At 46.0% G+C, this 22,128-nt stretch overlaps 1 protein-coding gene across 1 annotated transcript in view; it reads right to left on the bottom strand.

Moving 5' to 3' along the window:
• CFAP221 (cilia and flagella associated protein 221) overlaps positions 1-17,991 on the bottom strand; it is a 164,435-nt gene extending 146,444 nt beyond the window's left edge. The window contains 4 exon segments of the mRNA XM_038747004.1: positions 6,218-6,318; positions 13,627-13,702; positions 13,704-13,808; positions 17,962-17,991. Of these exon segments, the coding sequence (XP_038602932.1) occupies positions 6,218-6,318; positions 13,627-13,702; positions 13,704-13,754 (228 nt within the window). The 5' untranslated portion in view covers positions 13,755-13,808; positions 17,962-17,991.
• Positions 17,992-22,128: the final 4,137 nt, after the last annotated feature.

A 22,128-nucleotide genomic window follows, 5' to 3' on the forward strand; every position in this document is an offset into this window, starting at 1 on the left:
TAATAATAATAATAATAATAATAATGGCATTTATTAAGTGCTTACTATGTGCAGAGCACTGTTCTAAGCGCTGGGGAATTTACAAGGTGATCAGCTTGTCCCATGTGGGGCTCACAGTCTTAATCCCCATTTTACAGATGAGGTAACTGAGGCCCAGAGAAGTTAAGTGACTTGCCCGAAGTCACACAGCTGACGAGTGGTGGAGCCGGGATTTGAACCCATGACCCCTGACTCCAAAGCCCGGGCTCTTTCCACTGAGCCACGCTGCTTCTCTAATGGCATTTACTAAGCGCTTACTATTCATTCATTCATTCATTCAATTCCAGGAGCCCGTGGAATTGTAATTGGCCCCGGGGCCGATCCAAGGAAGCATCCTCTGGTTCTGGAATCGACACCAGCGACGTCTGGCTCTGATGCCGCCTGGATGGCGGCCAGGCTCCTGGTCGACCCGGAGCGAGGAGAAAATCAGGAGGATGATTTCCTTTCCCGGGAACCGGGATCTGCCTCTTCCCCCATTCCCTTCTGCGTCCAAAGAGCATGGGCTTTGGAGTTAGAGGTCACGGGTTCAAACCCCTGCCCCTCCACTCGTCAGCTGTGTGGCTTTGGACAATCTCTGGGCCTCAGTTACCTCATCTATAAAATGGGGATGAAGACTGTGAGCCCCCCGTGGGACAACCTGATCACCTTGTAACCTCCCCAATCAATCAATCAATCGTATTTATTGAGCGCTTACGGTGTGCAGAGCACTGGACTAAGCGCTTGGGAAGTACAAGTTGGCAACATGTAGAGACGGTCCCTACCCAACAGTGGGCTCACATCATCGTCATCATCATCAATCGTATTTATTGAGCGCTTACTGTGTGCAGAGCACTGGACTAAGCGCTTGGGAAGTCCAAGTTGGTGACATATAGAGACAGTCCCTACCCAACAGTGGGCTCACATCATCATCATCATCATCAATCGTATTTATTGAGCGCTTACGGTGTGCAGAGCACTGGACTAAGCGCTTGGGAAGTCCAAGTTGGTGACATATAGAGACGGTCCCTACCCAACGGTGGGCTCGCAGTCTAAAAGGGGGAGACAGAGAACAAAACCAAACATACTAACAAAATAAAATAAATAGAATAGATATGTACAAGTAAAATAAATAAATAGAGTAATAAATATGTACAAACATATAGACATATATACAGAAAAGATATGTACAAGTAAAATAAATAAATAGAGTAATAAATATGTACAAACATATAGACATCTATACAGGTGCTGTGGGGAAGGGAAGGAGGTAAGATGGGGGGGATGGAGAGGGGGATGAGGGGGAGAGGAAGGAGGGGGCTCAGTCTGGGAAGGCCTCCTGGAGGAGGTGAGCCATGCTTTGCACATAGTAAGCGCTTAATAAATGCCATTATTATTATCATTAGTATTATTATTATTATTATTATTATTATTATTATTATTACTCCCATAAGCTCGGCTCTAGACTGTCATTCATTCATTCAATTGTATTTATTGAGCGCTTACTGTGTGCAGAGCACTGTACTAAGCACTTGGGAAGTACAAGTTGGCAACATATAGAGACAGTCCCTACCCAACAGCTCTTGTGGGAAGGGAATGCGTCTGTTTTACTGTTCTATTGTACTCGTCCAGTGCTCTGCACACAGTAAGCGCTCAATAAATGCAACTGACTGACGATTGAATGAATGAAAGAATGAATGAATATTCCCAATTTATTTATTTATACTAACACATCCATCTCCTCCTCTGCACTGTAATCTCCTTGAGGGCAGGGAACGTATCTGCCAACTCTATTGTATTGTAATAATGACAATAATATTCATTCATTCATTCAATCATATTTATTGAGCGCTTACTGTGTGCAGAGCACTGTACTAAGCGCTTGGGAAGTCCAAGTTGGCAACATATAGAGACGGTCCCTACCCAACAGTGGGCTCACAGTCTAATAATGGCATTTGTTAAGCGCTTACTATATGCCGAGCACTGTTCTAAGCGCTGGGTTAGATACAAGGTCATCGTGTTGTCCCGTACGGGGCTCATATTCTTCATCCTCATTTTGCAGATGAGGTAACTGAGGCACAGAGAAGTGGAGTGTACTTTTGTACTTCCCAAGCGCTTAGTACAGCGCTCTGCACACAGTAAGCGCTCAATAAATACGATTGATTGATTGATTGATTGGAGTGGCTTGCCCAAGGTCACGTAGCAGATAAGTGGAGTCGGGATTAGAACCCACGTCCTCTGACTCCCAAGGCCGGGCTCCTGCCACTAAGCCACGCTGCTTATCCCAAGCGTTTAGTTCAGTGCTCTGGAAACAGTAAGCGCTCAATGAACATGATTGACTGATTGATTACGTACATATCTATAACTTATTAATTGATATTAATTTATATTAACATGTCTCCCCTTCTAAACTTAAGATAATTATGGTTAGGGAATGTGTCCACCAACTCTGTTATGTTGTAATAATAATGACGGTGGTATTTCTTAAGCGCTTACTACGTGCCAGGCACTGTAATAATGTGGCTCAGTGGAAAAGAGCCTGGGCTTTGGAGTCAGAGGTCACGGGTTCAAATCCCTGCTCTGCCAATTGTCAGCTGTGTGACTTTGGGCGAGTCACTTAACTTCTCTGGGCCTCAGTTACCTCATCTGGAAAATGGGGATTAAGACTGTGAGTCCCATGAGGGACAACCTGATTGCCTTGTAACATCATCATCATCAATCGTATTTATTGAGCACTTACTATGTGCAGAGCACTGTACTAAGCGCTTGGGAAGTACAAATTGGCAACATATAGAAACAGTCCCTACCCAATAACCTCCCCTGCGCTTAGAACAGTGCTTTGCACATAGTAAGTGCTTAATAAATGCCATCATAATAATAATAATAACAATAATAATAATAATGGCATTTGTTAAGCACTTACTATGTGCAAAGCACTGTTCTAAGCGCTGGGGAGGTTACAAGGTGATCAGGTTGTCCCACGGGGGGCTCACAGTCTTCATCCCCAGTTTAGAGATGAGGTAACTGAGGCCCAGAGAAGTGAAGTGACTTGCCCAAAGTCACACAGCTGACAATTGGCGGAACCAGGATTTGAACCCTTGACCTCTGACTCCAAAACCCGGGCTCTTTCCACTGAGCCACACTGCTTCTCATACGCTGCTTCACTGTACTAAGCGCTGGGGTGGATACAAGCAAATCAGATTGGACACCCCACTGTTGGGTAGGGACTGTCTCTATATGTTGCCAACTTGGACTTCCCAAGCGCTTAGTACAGTGCTCTGCACACAGTAAGCGCTCAATAAATACGATTGATGATGATGATGATGATGATGACACAGTCCCTGCTCCCCGTGGAGCTCACAGTCTCAATCCTCATCATACAGATGAGGTAACTGAGGCCCAGAGAAGTGAAGTGACTTGCCCATGGTCACACAGCAGAGAAGTGGCGGGGTCAGGATTAGAACCCATGACCTTCTGAATCCCAGGCCCGTGCTCATGCTGCTTTGTGCTCTCCAAATAATAATAATAATAATAATAATAATAATAATAATAATAATGTTATTTGTTAAGTGCTTACTATGTGCCAAGCACTGTTCTAAGCACTGGGGAGGTTACAAGGTGATCAGGTTGTCCCACGGAGGGCTCACATTAATCCCCATTTTACAGATGAGGGAACTGAGGCCCAGAGAAGTGAAGTGACTTGCCCAAAGTCACCCAGCTGACAATTGGCGGAGCCGGGATTTGAACCCATTACCTCTGACTCCAAAGCCTGGGCTCTTTCCACTGAGCCATGCTGCTTTGTACTCCAAAGTGTTTAGCACATTGTTCAGCACACAGTAAGTGCTGAATAAAAGCCGTTAATCGACTGACAGATTGACGGATCAGAGTAGTAGCAGTTCAGATGGAGAGAGGGATTAGAGAAGCAGCGTGGCTCAGTGGAAGGAGCCCGGGCTTTGGAGTCCGAGGTCATGGGTTCAAATCCCGGCTCCGCCAATTGTCAGCTGGGTGACTTTGGGCAAGTCACTTCACTTCTCTGGGCCTCAGTTACCTCCTCTGGAAAATGGGGATGAAGACTGTGAGCCCCCCGTGGGACAACCCGATCACCTTGTAACCTCCCCAGCGCTTAGAACAGTGCTTTGCACATAGTAAGCGCTTAATAAACGCCATTATTATTATTAGAGAGTCTGTGAAGGTCAAACTGACCAGATTTGGTGACAGTTTGAAAATGCGGGTGGGTGGAATGAGAAAGATGAGTCGAGGATGATGCCAAGGTCACGGGCCTGTGAGTCGGGGGGGGATGGTGGTGGTGTCTACAGGGGTGGGACAGTCAGGGGGAGAACAGGGTTTGGGTGGGAAGATGAGGAGCTCTGTTCTGGACGTATTAAGTCTGAGGTGTCGGTGGGACGTCCACAAAATGCGAGATTGCAAAGCGGGAGGGAAAGCAGCGCTGGAGAGGGAGATTTGGGAATTTGCAGAGAGATGGAAAGGAGTGAGTTCTCCGAGGGAGTGGATGTAGACGGAAAACAGAAGAGGATCCCAAACTGAGCCCCCTTATCCCAGACTGAGTCCCCTTTTTCCTCTCCCCTTCCCCATCCTCCCAACCCTACCTCTTTCCCCTCCCCACAGCACTTGTATATAATAATAATAATGGCATTTATTAAGCGCTTACTATGTGCAGAGCACTGTTCTAAGCGCTGGGGAATTTACAAGGTGATCAGGTTGTCCCACGTGGGGCTCACAGTCTTCATCCCCATTTTACAGATGAGGGAACTGAGGCCCAGAGAAGTTAAGCGGCCTGCCCAAAGTCACACAGTTGACAAGTGGTGGAGCCGGGATTTGAAGCCATGACCTCTGACTCCAAAGCCCGTGGTTTTTCCACTGAGCCACGCTGCTTCTCTATATATATGTACAGATTTATTACTTATTATTATTTATTACTCTATTTATTTTACTTGTCCATATTTCCTATTCTATTTATTTTGTTAATGATGGGCATCTAGCTTTAAGTCTATTTGTTCTGACGACTTTGACACCCATCTACATGTTTTGTTTTGTTGTGTGTCTCCCCTGTCTAGACTGTGAGCCCGTTGTTGGGTAGGGACCGTCTCTGTATATTGCCAACTTGGACTTCCCAAGCGCTTAGTACAGTACTCTGCACACAGTAAGCGCTCAATAAATACGATTGAATGAATGAATGAATGAATGAATCCCCCCTGCCTTACCTCCTTCCCCTCCCCAAAGCACCTCTATATATGTTTGTATATATTTATTACTCTATTTTACTTGTACATGTTTACTATTCTATTTTATTTTGTTAATAAGTTTCGTTTTGTTGTCTGTCTTCCCCCTTCTAGACTGTGAGCCCGCTGTTGGGTAGGGACCGTCTCTATTTGTTGCCAACTTGGACTTCCCAAGCGCTTAGTTCAGTGCTCTGCACACAGTAAGCGCTCAATAAATACGATTGAAAAAATGAATGAATGAATGAATCCCCCCTGCCTTACCTCCTTCCCCTGCTCAAAGCACCTGTATATATGTTTGTATATATTTATTACTCTATTTTACTTGTACATATTTACTATTCTATCTATTTTTTTTTGTTGATGTGTTTTGCGCTTAGTACAGTGCTCTGCACACAGTAAGCGCTCAATAAATACGATTGATGATGATTATATTCTATTGTCCTCCCCCAAGCGCTCAGTACAGTGCTCGGCACACAGTAAGCGCTCGATTAATGATAATAATAATAATAATAATAGCATTTATTAAGCGCTTACTATGTGCAAAGCACTGTTCTAAGCGCTGTGGGTTCCAAGGTGATCAGGTTGTCCCACGGGGGGCTCACAGTCTTCATCCCCATTTTCCAGATGAGGGAACTGAGGCCCAGAGAAGTGAAGTGACTTGCCCAAAGTCACGCAGCTGACAGTTGGCAGAGCCGGGATTTGAACCCACGACCTCTGACTCCAAAGCCTGGGCTCTTTCCACTGAGCCACGCTGCTTCTCTAATGTTTTGTTAATTAATGTTTGGTTCTGGTGTCTGTCTCCCCCTTCTAGACCGTGAGCCCGCCGTTGGGTAGGGACCCCCTCTATATGTTGCCAACTTGAACTTCCCAAGCGCTCAGTCCAGTGCTCTGCACACAGTAGGCGCTCAATAAATATGACCGAATGAATGAATAAATGACCAACTGCCTGGCTTCCATCTTACCAGAGTCTGCTGGTGGTGTTTGTGGACTTGGTACCCTCCGAAGTGCAGGATTCCAGGTGTGGCCTCGATGAGCTGGTTTTTCTGGATTTGGGCATAAACCTCTGTAAGGAGCAGAAATAAATAGCAGGAAATAAATAGTGACTGTGAGCCCACTGTTGGGGAGGGACTGTCTCTATATGTTGCCAATTTGTACTTCCCAAGCGCTTAGTACAGTGCTCTGCACATAGTAAGCGCTCAATAAATACGATTGATGATGATGAAAAAGACCACCATGGGAAAAGTTCACACCGCGGGAAGGACGGCCTGAACGGGAAGCGTTCGCCGGCTTCTAGACTGTGAGCCCACTTTTTCTAGACCGTGAGCCCGCTGTTGGGTAGGGACCGTCTCTAGATGTTGCCAACTTGGACTTCCCAAGTGCTTAGTATTATTATTATCATTATTATCATTATTGTTATTATTATTACTATTATTATTATTAGTAGTAGTAGTAGTACAGTGCTCTGCACACAGTAAGCACTCAATAAATACGATTGATTGATAGATGGAGAGGCGGCAGGGCTGCGAGGCATTCATCCCCCTTCTAGACCGTGAGCCCACTGTTGGGTAGGGACCATCTCTATATGTTGCCAACTTGGACTTCCCAAGCGCTTAGTCCAGTGCTCTGCACACAGTAAGCGCTCAATAAATATGATTGATTGATTGATGGAGAGGCGGCAGGGCTGCGAGGCACTCATCCCCCTTCTAGACTGTGAGCCCACTGTTGGGTAGGGACCGTCTCTAGATGTTGCCAACTTGGACTTCCCAAGCGTTTAGTAATATTATTATTATTATTATTATTATTACTATTATCATTATTACTATTATTATTGTTGTTATTATTAGTCCAGTGCTCTGCACACAGTGAGCGCTCAATAAATATGACTGATTGACTGATTGAGAGGCAGTAGGGCTGCGAGGCATTCATCCCCCTTCTAGACCGTGAGCCCACTGTTGGGTAGGGACCGTCTCTATATGTTGCCAACTTGGACTTCCCAAGCGCTTAGTCCAGTGCTCTGCACACAGTAAGCGCTCAATAAATACGATGGATTAATTGATTGATTGAGAGGCGGCAGGGCTGCGAGGCATTCATCCCCCTTCTAGACTGGGAGCCCACTGTTGGGTAGGGACCGTCTCTAGATGTTGCCAACTTGGACTTCCCAAGCGCTTAGTATTATTATTATCATTATCATTATTATTATTATTATCATTATTATTATTACTACTACTATTATTATTGTTGTTGTTATTATTAGTCCAGTGCTCTGCACACAGTGAGCGCTCAATAAATACGATTGATTGATTGATGGAGAGGCAGCAGGGCTGCGAGGCATTCATCCCCCTTCTAGACTGGGAGCCCACTGTCGGGTAGGGACCGTGTCTAGATGTTGCCAACTTGGACTTCCCAAGCGCTTAGTCCAGTGCTCTGCACACAGTGAGCGCTCAATAAATACGATGGATTAATTGATTGATTGAGAGGCGGCAGGGCTGCGAGGCATTCATCCCCCTTCTAGACTGGGAGCCCACTGTTGGGTAGGGACCGTCTCTAGATGTTGCCAACTTGGACTTCCCAAGCGCTTAGTACAGTGCTCCGCACACAGTGAGCGCTCAATAAATACGATTGATTGATTGATGGAGAGGTGGCAGTGCTGCGAGGCATTCATCCCCCTTCTAGACTGTGAGCCCACTGTTGGGTAGGGATCGTCTCTAGATGTTGCCAACTTGGACTTCCCAAGTGTTTAGTATTATTATTATTATTATTATTATTATTATTATTATCACTATAATCATTATTACTATTATTATTGTTGTTGTTATTATTAGTCCAGTGCTCTGCACACAGTGAGCGCTCAATAAATACGATTGATTGATTGATGGAGAGGCGGCAAGGCTGCGAGGCATTCATCCCCCTTCTAGACTGGGAGCCCACTGTTGGGTAGGGACCGTCTCTATACGTTGCCAACTTGGACTTCCCAAGCGCTTAGTACAGTGCTCTGCACACAGTGAGCGCTCAATAAATACGATTGATTGATTGATGGAGAGGCGGCAGGGCTGCAAGGCATTCATCCCCCTTCTAGACTGGGAGCCCACTGTTGGGTAGGGACCGTCTCTAGATGTTGACAACTTGGACTTCCCAATCGCTTAGTATTATTATTACTATTATCATTATTATTATTATTATTTTTATTACTATTATTATTGTTGCTATTATTAGTCCAGTGCTCTGCACACAGTGAGCGCTCAATAAATACGGTTGACTGATTGATGGAGAGGCGGCAGGGCTGCGAGGCATTCATCCCCCTTCTAGCCTGTGAGCCCACTGTTGGGTAGGGACCATCTCTAGATGTTGCCAACTTGGACTTCCCAAGCACTTAGTATTATTATTATTATTATTATTATTATTATTATTACTATTATTATTGTTGTTATTATTAGTCCAGTGCTCTGCACACAGTGAGCGCTCAATAGATACGATTGATTGATTGATGGAGAGGCGGCAGGGCTGCGAAGCATTCATCCCCCTTCTAGACTGGGAGCCCACTGTTGGGTAGGGACCGTCTCTAGATGTTGCCAACTTGGACTTCCCAAGCGCTTAGTACAGTGCTCTGCACACAGTAAGCGCTCAATAAATACAATTGAATGAATGAAAGTATCATAACTATTAATAATGATAATACTGTTGGCATTTGCTAAGCACTTACTATGTGCAAAGCACTGTTCTAAGCGCTGGGGGGGATACATGGTGATCAGGTTGTCCCACGGGGGGCTCACAGTCTTCATCCCCATTTGACAAATGAGGGAACTGAGGCTCAGAGAAGTGAACTGACTTGCCCGAGGTCACACAGCAGGCATGTGGCGGAGTCGGAATTCAAACCTCTGACCTCTGACTCCAAAGCCCGGGCTCTTTCCACTGAGCCACGCTGCTTAGTCGTATTTCCTGAGCACCTATTGTGTACAGTGGAAAGAGCCCGGGCTTTGGAGTCGGAGGTCGTGGGTTCAAATCCCGGCTCCGCCAATTGTCAGCTGGGTGACTTTGGGCAAGTCACTTCACTTCTCTGGGCCTCAGTTCCCTCATCTGTAAAATGGGGATTAAGACTGAGCCCCCACGTGGGACAACCTGATCACCTTGTAACCTCCCCAGTGCTTAGAACAGTGCTTTGCACCTAGTAAGCACTTAATAATGTCATTATTATTATTATTATTATTATTATTATTATTATTACAGAGCACCATACTAAACTCTTCTACAGAGAAGCAGCGTGGCTCAGTGGAAAGAGGCCGGGCTTGGACGATTGAATGAATGAATGAATGAATGAATGAATGAATTCAATCTGCCGTATTTATTGAGCGCTCAGTAAGGTGCAAAGTACTAAGCGCTTGGGAGAGCACAACTTAACAGACACACACTCCCTGTCCATGACGAGCACATTTTGTTGGCCGTACAGTCCCGCTCTGGACTGTAAGTTAGTCGTAGGCTGGGAACGTGTCTGTTTATTGTTGTTTTGTAATAATTATAAATAATTATAAATAAATAATTTGTAATAATTTGTAATTGTTTTGTAATAATAATAAATAATTTGTTAAGCGCTTACTATGTGCAAAGCACTGTTCTAAGCGCTGTGGGGGGGGGATACAAGGTAATCAGCGTGGCTCAGTGGAAAGAGCCCGGGCTTTGGAGTCCGAGGTCAGGGGTTCAAATCCCAGCTCTGCCAATTGCCAGCTGTGTAACTTTGGGCAAGTCACTTAATAATAATAATAATAATGGTATTTATTAAGCACTTACTATGTGCAAAGCACTGTTCTAAGCGCTGGGGGGGAATACAAGGTGATCAGGTTGTCTCATGTGGGGCTCACAGTCTTAATCCCCATTTTACAGATAAGGTAACCGAGGCTCAGAGAAGGTAAGTGACTTGCCCAAGGTCACACAGCAGACATGTGGCAGAGCTGGGATTCGAACCCATGACCTCTGACTCCAAAGCCCGGGCTCTTTCCAGTGAGCCATGCTGCTTCTCCAGCTTAACTTCTCTGTGCCTCAGTTCCCCCACCTGTAAAATGGGGATGAAGACTGTGAGCCCCCCGTGGGACAACCTGGTCACCCTGTAACCTCCCCAGCGCTTAGAACAGTGCTTTGCACACAGTAAGTGCTTAATTAATAATAATAATGGCATTTATTAAGCACTTACTATGTGCAAAGCACTGTTCTAAGCACTGGGGAGGTTACAAGGTGATCAAGTTGTCCCATCGGGGGGCTCACAGTTTTAATCCCCATTTTACAGATGAAGGAACTGAGGCACAGAGAAGTTAAGTGTCTTGCCCAAAGTCACACAGCTGATGAGCGGTGGAGGCGGGATTAGAACCCATGACCTCTGACTCCCAAGCCCGGGCTCTTTCCACTGAGCCATGCTGCTTCTCTCTGTCGAGCACTTAGTACAGTGCTCTGCACACAGTAAGCGTTCAATAAATACGATTGAATGAATGAATGGATTTGGGCAGGTAATGAGTTCCAGTTTTGACCGCCTCCAGTGAGGGGGTTTGAGAAAACGGACGGCGTCTCAAATTTCAGCTTCCAAATTCTTATAATAATTGTGGCACTTTTTAAGTGCTTACTATGTGCCAGACACTGTTCTAAGCGCTGGGGTAGATACAAACTAATCAGGTTGGACATATTGCCTGTCCCACATAATAATAATAATAATTAAGCGCTTACTATGTGCCAAGCACTGTTCTAAGCGCTGGGGGGATACAAGGTAATCGGGTTGTCCCACATGGAGCTCACAGTCTTAATCCCCAGATGAGGAAACTGAGGCCCAGAGAAGTGAAGTGACTTGCCTAAAGTCACACAGCAGACAAGTGGAGGAGTCGGGATTTGAACCCATGATCTCTGACTCCAAAGCCCGGGCTCTTTCCACTCAGCCACGCTGCATGGGGCTCACAGTCTCCATCCCCATTTTACAGTTGAGGGAACGGAAGCACAGAGCACTGCGGTGACCCGCCCAAGGTCACACAGCAGACAAGTGGTGGAGCCGGGATTAGAACCCATGACCTTCTGTCTCCGAGGCCCGGGCTCTACCCACTAGGCCTCGCTGCTCCTCTAAATTGCTTCTTCTAAATGATGCGTTCAGTGCTCTGCACGCAGTAAGCACTCAATAAATATGATTCATTGATTGAGGCCATCCTCCAGGCTGAAAATAAATCCCTTAGGAAAACATCAGCTTTTACAGGATTTTTACAGCTTTTACAGCGACCTCACTCGCTCCCACGGCTTCAACTATCATCTCCCCGCTGATGACACCCAGATCTCCATCTCTGCCCCTGCTCTCTCCCCCTCCCTCCAGGCTGGCATCTCCTCCTGCCTTCAGGACATCTCCATCTGGATGTCCGCCCGCCACCTAAAGCTCAACATGTCGAAGACTGAGCTCCTTGTCTTCCCTCCCAAACCTTGTCCTCTCCCTGACTTTCCCATCTCTGTTGACGGCACTACCATCCTTCCCGTCTCCCAAGCCCGCAACCTTGGTGTCATCCTCGACTCCGCTCTCTCCTTCACCCCTCACATCCAAGCCGTCACCAAAACCTGCCGGTCTCAGCTCCGCAACATTGCCAAGCTCCGCCCTTTCCTCTCCATCCCAACTGCTACCCTGCTCGTTCAAGCTCTCATCCTATCCCATCTGGACTACTGCATCAGCCTTCTCTCTGATCTCCCATCCTCGTGTCTCTCCCCACTTCAATCCACACTTCGTGCTGCTGCCCGGATTGGCTTTGTCCAGAAACACTCTGGGCATGTTTGTCCCCTCCTCAAAAATCTCCGGTAGCTACCAATCAATCTGTGCATCAGGCAGAAACTCCTCACCCTGGGCTTCCAGGCTGTCCATCCATCCCCTGGCCCCCTCCTCCCTCACCTCCCTTCTGTCCTTCCCCAGCCCAGCCCGCACCCTCCGCTCCTCCACCGCTAATCCCCTCACCGTTAGGCCTCGTTCTCACCTGTCCCGCCATCGACCCCCGGCCCACGTCCTCCCCCGGGCCCGGAATGCCCCCAATCCCTCTGCCCATCCGCCAAGCTCGCTCTCTTCCTCCCTTCAAGGCCCTACTGAGAGCTCACCTCCTCCAGGAGGCCTTCCCACACTGAGCCCCTTCCTTCCTCTCCCCCTCGTCCCCCTCTCCATCCCCCCATCTTACCTCCTTCCCTTCCCCACAGCACCTGCATATATGTATATATGTTTGTACATATTTATTACTCTATTTATCTTACTTGTACATACCTATTCTATTTATTTTATTTTGTTAGTATGTTTGGTTTTGTTCTCTGTCTCCCCCTTCTAGACTGTGAGCCCACTGTTGGGTAGGGACTGTCTCTATATGTTGCCGACTTGTACTTCCCAAGCGCTTAGTACAGTGCTCTGCACACAGTAAGCGCTCAATAAATACGATTGATTGATTGATTCTTCCTACCTTTCATTCATTCATTCAATCATATTTATTGAGCGCTTACTGTGTGCAGAGCACTGGACTAAGCACTTGAGAAGTACAAATCGGCAACATACAGAGACGGTCCCTACCCAACAACGGGCTCCCAGTCTAAAAGGGGGAGACAGACAACATAACAAAACAGTAGACAGATTTTCAATACCATCAAAATAAATAGAATTATAGCTACTTAACCATCATTAATAAAATCAATACTTATTGGCTGACTGATGGACTTATCCTCACTTTTCCATTCATTCCATCGTATTTATTGAGCGCCAACTGTGTGCGGAGCACTGCACTAAGCGCTTGGGAAGTCCAAGTCGGCAACATATAGAGACGGCCCCTACCCAACAACGGGCCCACGGTCTAGAAGGGGGAGACGGACAACCAAACAAATTCATTCATTCACTCATTCAATGGTATTTATTGAGCGCTTACTGTGTGCAGAGCACTGTACTAAGCGCTTGGGAAGTCCAAGTTGGCAAATAGAGAGACGGTCCCTACCCAACAATGGGCCCACGGTCTAGAAGGGGGAGACGGACAACAAAACAAATTCATTCATTCATCCATTCAATCGTATTTATGGAGCGCTTACTGTGTGCAGAGCACTGCACTAAGCGCTTGGGAAGTCCAAGTTGGCAACATAGAGAGATGGTCCCTACCCAACAGTGGGCTCACAGTGTAAAAGACTAGAATTCTAGACTAGAATTGATCCTTCCCACTTATTATGGGTAATAAGTGCTCTGCACACAGTAAGCGCTCAATAAATACGATCGATTGATTGATTGACCAATTGATTTCTCCATTCCTTCCGTCCCAGCTTCCCGGCCCGGTCGTGAGCGGACGATGCGAGTGCGAGCGAACCCGAGTGGCGGCGGGGACCCGGGGTGGGAGAAAGGACCACTGACTTGATTCCAGGAGGTGATTGGGAACGGCTTTCCTGTGCCCGGAGTCCTGCACCAGGCTGCCCAGGATCCTGGGGGGGACCATCCGGGAATGCCGCTCCGGGGGGTGGGGAGGTCTGGAGGACGTCCATGCCGGCGGAGAGTCGAGGTCCAGGCCTGGGCAGCACGTGGACGGTGATCAGGCCCTACGGGGCGAGAACCAGAAGGTCAATCAATCAATCAATCAATCAATCAATCAATCGTATTTATTGAGCGCTTACTGTGTGCAGAGCACTGTACTAAGTGCTTGGGAAGTACAAGTCGGCAACACATGGAGACGGTCCCTACCCAACAGCGGGCTCACAGTCTAGAAGGGGGAGACAGAGAACAAAACCAAACATACTAACAAAATAAAATAAATAGAATAGATATGTGCAAGTAAGATAAATAAATAAATAGAGTAATAAATATGTACAAACATATATACATGTATACAGGTGCTGTGGGGAAGGGAAGGTGGTAAGATGGGGGGGATGGAGAAGGGGATGAGGGGGAGAGGAAGGAAGGGGCTCAGTCTGGGAAGGCCTCCTGGAGGAGGTGAGCTCTCAGTAGGGCCTTGACAGTAGGGCCGAGGACAGGGTTGAGATGCCATGGATGATAATAATAATAATAATAATAATAATAATAATAATAGCATTTGTTAAGAGCTTACTACATGCAAAGCACTGTTCTAAGCGCTGGGGGTGGGGGGGGAATACAAGGTGATCAGGTTGTCCCACAGGGGGCTCACAGTCTTCATCCCCACTTTACAGATGAGAGAACTGAGGCTCAGAGAAGTGAAGCGACTTGCCCAAAGTCACACAGCTGACAAGTGGCGGAGCCGGGATTAGAACCCACGACCTCTGGCTCCCAAACCCGGGCTCTTTCCACTGAGCCACGCTGCTTCTCAACTGACCCACACAGGCCTCCAGGACCCAGGGTGGGAGGAAGGGGAAAGAGAGTCCGGGCTTGGGAGTCAGAGGTTGTGGGTTCTAATCCCACCTCCGACCCTTGTCAGTTGTGTGGCTTTGAGCAAGTCACTTCACTAATCTGGGCCTCAGTGACCTCATCTGTAAAATGGGGATGAAGACTGTGAGCCCCATGTGGGTCAACCTAATGACCTTGTATCTCCCGCAGCACTTAGAACAGTGCTTGGCACATAGTAAATGCTTAAAATATACCATCATTATGTATGACTCTGGGCAAGTCACTTAACTTCTCCGTGCCTCAGTTACCTCATCTGTGAAATGGGGGATAAAACTGCGAGCGCCACGTGGGATAACCTGATCACCTTGTATCCCCCCCAGCGCTTAGAACCATGCTTTGCACATAGTAAGCGCTTAACAAATACCGTCATTATTATTATTATTACTGTTAGAGAAGCAGCATGGCTCAGTGGAAAGAGCCCGGGCTTTGGAGTCAGAGGTCATGGGTTCAAGTCCCGGCTCCGCCACTTGTCAGCTGTGTGACTTTGGGCAAGTCACTTCACTTCTCTGGGCCTCAGTTCCCTCATCTGGAAAATGGGGATTAAGTCTGTGAGCCCCACGTGGGACAACTTGATTACCCTGTATCTACCCCAGCGCTTAGAACAATGCTTTGCACATAGCAAGCGCTTAATAAATGCCATCATTATTTTATTTTTTATTTTTATTATCATTATTACTAAGCCTCCCCTTTCCTCTTCCCCCACTCCTTTCTGCATCGCCCTGACTTGCTGCCTTTATTCTTGCCAATTTGTACTTCCCAAGCGCTTAGTACAGTGCTCTGCACACAGTAAGCGCTCAATAAATACGATTGATAATGATGATGATGATGATCTCCCCTCCCAGCCTCACAGCACTTAGGTCCCAGTGCTTAGTACAGTGCTTTGCACACAGTAAGTGCGCAATAAATACGATTGAATGAATGTCCATTTCTGTCATTTATTTATTTCTATTCATGTCTGTCTCCCCCCAGTCTAGACTGTAAGCTAGTTGTGGGCAGGGACTGTGTCTGTTATATTGTTGTGTTGAATCCCCCAAGCACTTAGTACAGTGCTCTGCACATAGTAAGCGCTCAGTGCTTAGAACAGTCCTTAGCGCTTAGAACAGTGCTCTGCACATAGTAAGCGCTTAACAAATGCCATCATTATTATTATTATTATTATTACAGTTGAGTGAATGAATGAATAAATGAGCTTGTGCCCCCGGCAAAGTCTAGGAAATAAGTCCCAGTGGGTTCCCCAGACCACCCAGTCACCGGGAATAGCCCATAATCTCCTTTTAATAATAATAATAATGGTATTTGTTAAGCGCTTACTATGTGCAAAGCACTGCTCTAAGCACTGGGGAGGATACAAGATGATCACGTTGTCCCACGTAGGGCTCACAGTCTTAATCCCCATTTTACAGATGAGGGAACCGAGGCCCAGAGAAGTGAAATGACTTGCCCAAAGTCACCCAGCTGACAGTTGGTGGAGTCGGGATTTGAACCCATGACCCCCGACTCCAAAGCCCGGGCTCTTTCCACTGAGCCACGCTGCTTCTCTTTTGCGTCTACAAACTTTGTTGTATTCTCTGCAGTGTCCCAGCACGGACCATCCCATACCCCTGATTGTCAATCAATCAATCAATCAATCGTATTTATTGAGCGCTCACTGTGTGCACAGCACTGTACTAAGCGCTCGGGAAGTACAAGTCAGCTTTGGAGTCAGAGGTCGTGGGTTCAAATCCCGGCTCCACCCCTTGTCAGCTGTGTGACTTTGGGCAAGTCACTTCACTTCTCCGGGCCTCAGTTCCCTCATCTGGAAAATGGGGATGAAGACTGTGAGCCCCCTGTGGGACAACCTGATCACCTTGTAACCTCCCCAGTGCTTAGAACAGTGCTTTGCACATAGTAAGAGCTCTGTCTCTATATGTTGCCGACTTGTACTTCCCAAGCGCTTAGTACAGTGCTCTGCACACAGTAAACGCTCAATAAATATGATTGATTGATTGATTGATTAAATACCATTATTATTATTATTATCTCACCCCCCCGACTCTCCCCTCTCCATCCCTGACTGTCCCCCAGTGACCCAGCACGGACCGTCCAACGCCCCTTTGCAAATTACTAAAACACTTGCCCCCTTCCTTAATAATAATGATGGCATTTATTAAGCGCTTACTATGTGCAAAGCACCGTTCTAAGCGTTGGGGAGGTTACAAGGTGATCAGGCTGTCCCACGGGGGGCTCACAGTCTTAATCTCCATTTTACAGATGAGGGAACTGAGGCACAGAGAAGTGAAGTGACTTGCCCAAAGTCACACAGCTGACAAGTGGCGGAGCCAGGATTAGAACCCACGACCTCTGACTCCCAAGCCCGGGCTCTTTCCACTGAGCCGCACTGCCGCCCTTCTTTCCTCCCTGACAGCCGTCTTCAACCACTCTCCAACCATGAGCAGCAGCGTGGCTCAGTGGAAAGAGCCCGGGCTTTGGAGTCAGAGGTCATGGGTTTGAATCCCAACTCCGCCAATTGTCAGCTGTGTGACCTGTATATATTTATTACTCTATTTATTTATTTTGCTTGTACATATCTATTCTATTTATTTTATTTTGTTAGTATGTTTGGTTTTGTTCTCTGTCTCCCCCTTTTAGACTGTGAGCCCACTGTTGGGTCGGGACTGTCTCTAGATGTTGCCAACTTGTACTTCCCAAGCGCTTAGTCCAGTGCTCTGCACATAGTAAGCGCTCAATCAATACGATTGATGATGATGATGATGACTGTCTCTATATGTTGCCAATTTGTACTTCCCAAGCGCTTAGTCCAGTGCTCTGCACATAGTGAGCGCTCAATAAATACGATTGATGATGATGATGATGACTGTCTCTAGATGTTGCCAACTTGTACTTCCCAAGCGCTTAGTCCAGTGCTCTGCACATAGTAAGCGCTCAATCAATACGATTGATGATGATGATGATGACTGTCCCTATATGTTGCCAATTTGTACTTCCCAAGCGCTTAGTCCAGTGCTCTGCACATAGTGAGCGCTCAATAAATACGATTGATGATGGTGATGAGGAAGAAGTTCTTTTTGAATGAGGGCTACTCATCATGGAAATTGAAGTTAGAGCAGCTTTACACTCCCTCGGCAAAATTAATCAATCAATCAATCGTATTTATTGAGCGCTTACTATGTGCAGAGCACTGTACTAAGCGCTTGGGAAGTACAAATTGGCAACACATAGAGACAGTCCCTACCCAACAGTGGGCTCACAGTCTAAAATTAAGGCCCTTGGATTTGATAGGCTTCCTACCGAGGCGTCTCAGGAAGTTGGAGTGGAATCGGTTAAAATCCTTACCAAGTGATGTCAACAGGTCCGGCTAACCACTCAAAGGCCATCTGGTTGGGAAAGAACAGTTTCCGTTCCAATCCCGAAGAAAGGAGAGACGACAAAACGGGAAAATTATCGTACGGTTTCCTTGGTCTCACACGCCAGCGAGGTTATCCGGCGTCGAACGGAGACTGACAGGGAACATTCAAGCGGGATTCCGGAAAGGACGAGGGAGGCGAGATATTATTACTGCTGTCCGCTGGATAATTGCAAGGACAAGAGAATAATAATAATAAAAATGATGATGGCATATATATGTATATATATATATATATATATATATGTATATGAGATATTATTACTGACGTCCGCTGGATAATTGCAAGGACAAGAGAATAATAATAATAAAAATGATGATGGCATATATATGTATATATATATATATATGTATATGAGATATTCTTACTGACGTCCGCTGGATAATTGCAAGGACAAGAGAATAATAATAATAAAAATGATGATGGCATATATATGTATATATATATATATATGTATATGAGATATTATTACTGACGTCTGCTGGATAATTGCAAGGACAAGAGAATAATAATAATAAAAATGATGGTGGCATATAGATGTATATATATATGTATACGAGATATTATTACTGACGTCTGCTGGATAATTGCAAGACAAGAGAATAATAATAATAAAAATGATGATGGCATATATATGTACATATTTCAAGCGGGATTCCGGAAAGGACGGGGGATGCGAGATATTATTACTGCTGTCCGCTGGATAATTGCAAGCACAAGAGAATAATAATAATAAAAATGATGATGGCATATATATGTATATATATATATACGTGTACACCTGTATATATGTTTGTACATATTTATTACTCTATTTATTTATTTATTTTACTTGTACATATCTATTCTATTCATTTTATTTTGTTAGTCTGTTTGGTTTTGTTCTCTGTCTCCCCCTCTTAGACTGTGAGCCCACTGCTGGGTAGGGACTCATCATCATCATCATCATCATCAATCATATTTATTGAGCGCTTACTGTGTGCAGAGCACTGTACTAAGCGCTTGGGAAGTACAAGTTGGCAACCTATAGAGACGGTCCCTACCCAACAGTGGGCTCACAGTCTAAAAGGGGACTGTCTCTATATGTCTCTATATGTTGCCAACTTGTACTTCCCAAGTGCTTAGTACAGTGCTCTGCACACAGTGAGCGCTCAATAAATATGATTGATTGATTGATTAAGCACTTACTATGGGCCAAGCACTGTTCTAAGCACTGGGGGGATACAAGGTGATCGGGTTGTCCCACGTGGGGCTCACAGTCTTCATCCCCATTTTACAGATGAGGGAACTGAGGCCCAGAGAATCAATCAATTGCATTTACTGAGCGCTTACTGTGTGCAGAGCACTGGACTAAGCGCTTGGGAAGTACAAGTTGGCAACATATAGAGACAGTCCCTACCCAACAGTGGGCTCACAGTCTAAAAGAGAAGTGAAGTGACTTGCCCAAAGTCACACGGCTGAGAAGTGGCGGAGCCGGGATTTGAACCCATGACCTCTGACTCCAAAGCCCGGGCTCTTTCCACTGAGCCACGCTGCTTCTCTATCAAGTGTATCAAGAATATCAAGAATATATCAAGAATATCAAAAGGAAGTCAGCATGCCCTTTACTGATTATAGTAAGGCCTTTGATGGCGTCGATTGCGAGAAACTTTGGAACACATTAAGGAAAGTGGACATGCCGGACCATTTAACTGCATTAATATGGAACCTGTATGATGAAGAGGAGGCTAAAATAAAAGCAGATTATGGAGAAACGTACTGGTTTCTTATTAGTTAAGGGTGTAAGACGAGGATGTATCTTTGTCTTATGCTGTCGAGTCGTCTCCGACTCATAGCGACACCACAAACACATCTCTCCCCAAACGCCCCGCTCTCCATCTGCCATCGTTCTTGTAGTGGATAATAATAATAATAATAATAATAATAATAATAATGGCATTTGTTAAGCACTTACTATGTGCAAAGCACTGTTCTAAGCGCTGGGAAGGATACAAGGTGATCAGGTTGTCCCACGTGGGGCTCACTGGATTAATCCCCATTTTACAGATAATAATAATCTTGGTGTTTGCTAAGCGCTTACTATGTGCCAAGCACTGTTCTAAGCGCTGGGGAGGATACAAGGTGATCAGGTTGTCCCACGTGGGGCTCACTGTCTTAATCCCCATTTTACAGATAATAATAATAATCTTGGTATTTGTTAAGCGCTTACTATGTGCCAAGCACTGTTCTAAGCGCTGGGAAGGATACAAGGTGATCAGGTTGCCCCACGTGGGGCTCACTGGCTTAATCCCCATTTTACAGATAATAATAATAATCTTGGTATTTGTTAAGTGCTTCCTAGGTGCAAAGCACTGTTCTAAGCGCTGGGGAGGATACAAGGTGATCAGGTTGTCCCACGTGGGGCTCACAGTCTTAATCCTCATTTCACGGATAATAATAATAATCTTGGTATTTATTAAGCGCTTACTATGTGCCAAGCACTGTTCTAAGCGCTGGGAAGGATACAAGGTGATCAGGTTGTCCCACGTGGGGCTCACTGGCTTAATCCCCATTTTACAGATAATAATAATAATCTTGGTATTTGTTAAGTGTTTACTATATGCAAAGCACAGTTCTAAGCGTTGGGGAGGATACAAGGTCATCAGGTTGTCCCACGTGGGGCTCACAGTCTTAATCCCCATTTTACAGATAATAATAATGATCTTAGTCCAGTGCTCTGCACATAGTAAGCGCTCAATAAATACGATTGATGATGGTGATGATGATCTTGGTATTTGTTAAGCGCTTACTTGTGCAAAGCACTGTTCTAAGCGCTGGGAGGATACAAGGTGATCAGGTTGTCCCACGTGGGGCTCACAGCCTTAATCCCCATTTTACAGATAATAACAATAATCTTGGTATTTGTTAAGCACTTACTATGTGCAAAGCACTGTTCTAAGCGCTGGGGAGGATACAAGGTGATCAGGTTGTCCCGCGGGGGGCTCACAGTCTTAATCCCCATTTTACAGATGAGGTCACCGAGGCCCAGAGAAGTGAAGTGACTTGCCCAAAGTCACACAGCTGACAAGCAGCAGAGCCAGGATTAGAACCCATGACCTCTGACTCCCAAGCCCAGGCTCTTTCCACTGAGCCAAGCTGGATCCAGAGAGTTTTCTTGGGAAAAATCCGGAAGCGGTTTACCATTCCTGCCTTTTTTTAAATGGCATTTATTAAGCACTTACTATGTGCAAAGCACTGTTCTAAGCACTGGGGAGGTTACAAGGTGATCAGGTTGTCCCTTGTGGGGCTCACAGTCTTTATCCCCATTTTACAGATGAGGTAACTGAGGCCCAGAGAAGTGATGTGACTTGCCGAAAGTCACACAGCTGACAAGCGGCGGAGCCGGGATTAGAACCCACGACCTCTGACTCCCAAGCCCGGGCTCTTTCCACTGAGCCATGCTGCTTCTCTGTAGAAGAGTTTGGTACAGTGCTCTGTAATAATAATAATAATAATAACGGCATTTATTAAGCACTTACTATGTGCAAAGCACTGTTCTAAGCGCTGGGGAGGTTACATGGTGATCAGGGTGTCCCACGTTGGGGCTCAGTCTTAATCCCCATTTTACAGATGAGGTCACTGAGGCCCAGAGAAGTGAAGTGACTTGCCTAAAGTCACGCAGCTGACAATTGGCAGAGCGGGGATTTGAACCCACGACCTCTGACTCCAAAGCCCGAGCTCTTTCCACTGTAATAATAATAATAATAATAATAATAATAATGACATTTATTAAGCGCTTACTATGTGCAAAGCACTGTTCTAAGCGCTGGGGAGGTTACAAGGTGATCAGGTTGTCCCACGTGGGGCTCACAGTCTTAATCCCCATTATACAGATGAGGTAACTGAGGCACAGAGAAGTTGAGTGACTTGCCCAAAGTCACACAGCTGGTAAGTGGCGGAGCGGGATTTGAACCCATGACCTCTGACTCCAAATCCCGGGCTCTTTCCACTGTACACAATAGGTGCTCAGTAAATACAACTAAGCAGCGTGGCTCAGTGGAAAGAGCCCGGGCTTTGGAGTCAGAGATCGTAGGTTTGAATCCCGACTCCGCCACAT

This window comes from Tachyglossus aculeatus, chromosome 1 (assembly GCF_015852505.1).
Source record: "Tachyglossus aculeatus isolate mTacAcu1 chromosome 1, mTacAcu1.pri, whole genome shotgun sequence".
NCBI lineage: Eukaryota > Metazoa > Chordata > Mammalia > Monotremata > Tachyglossidae > Tachyglossus > Tachyglossus aculeatus.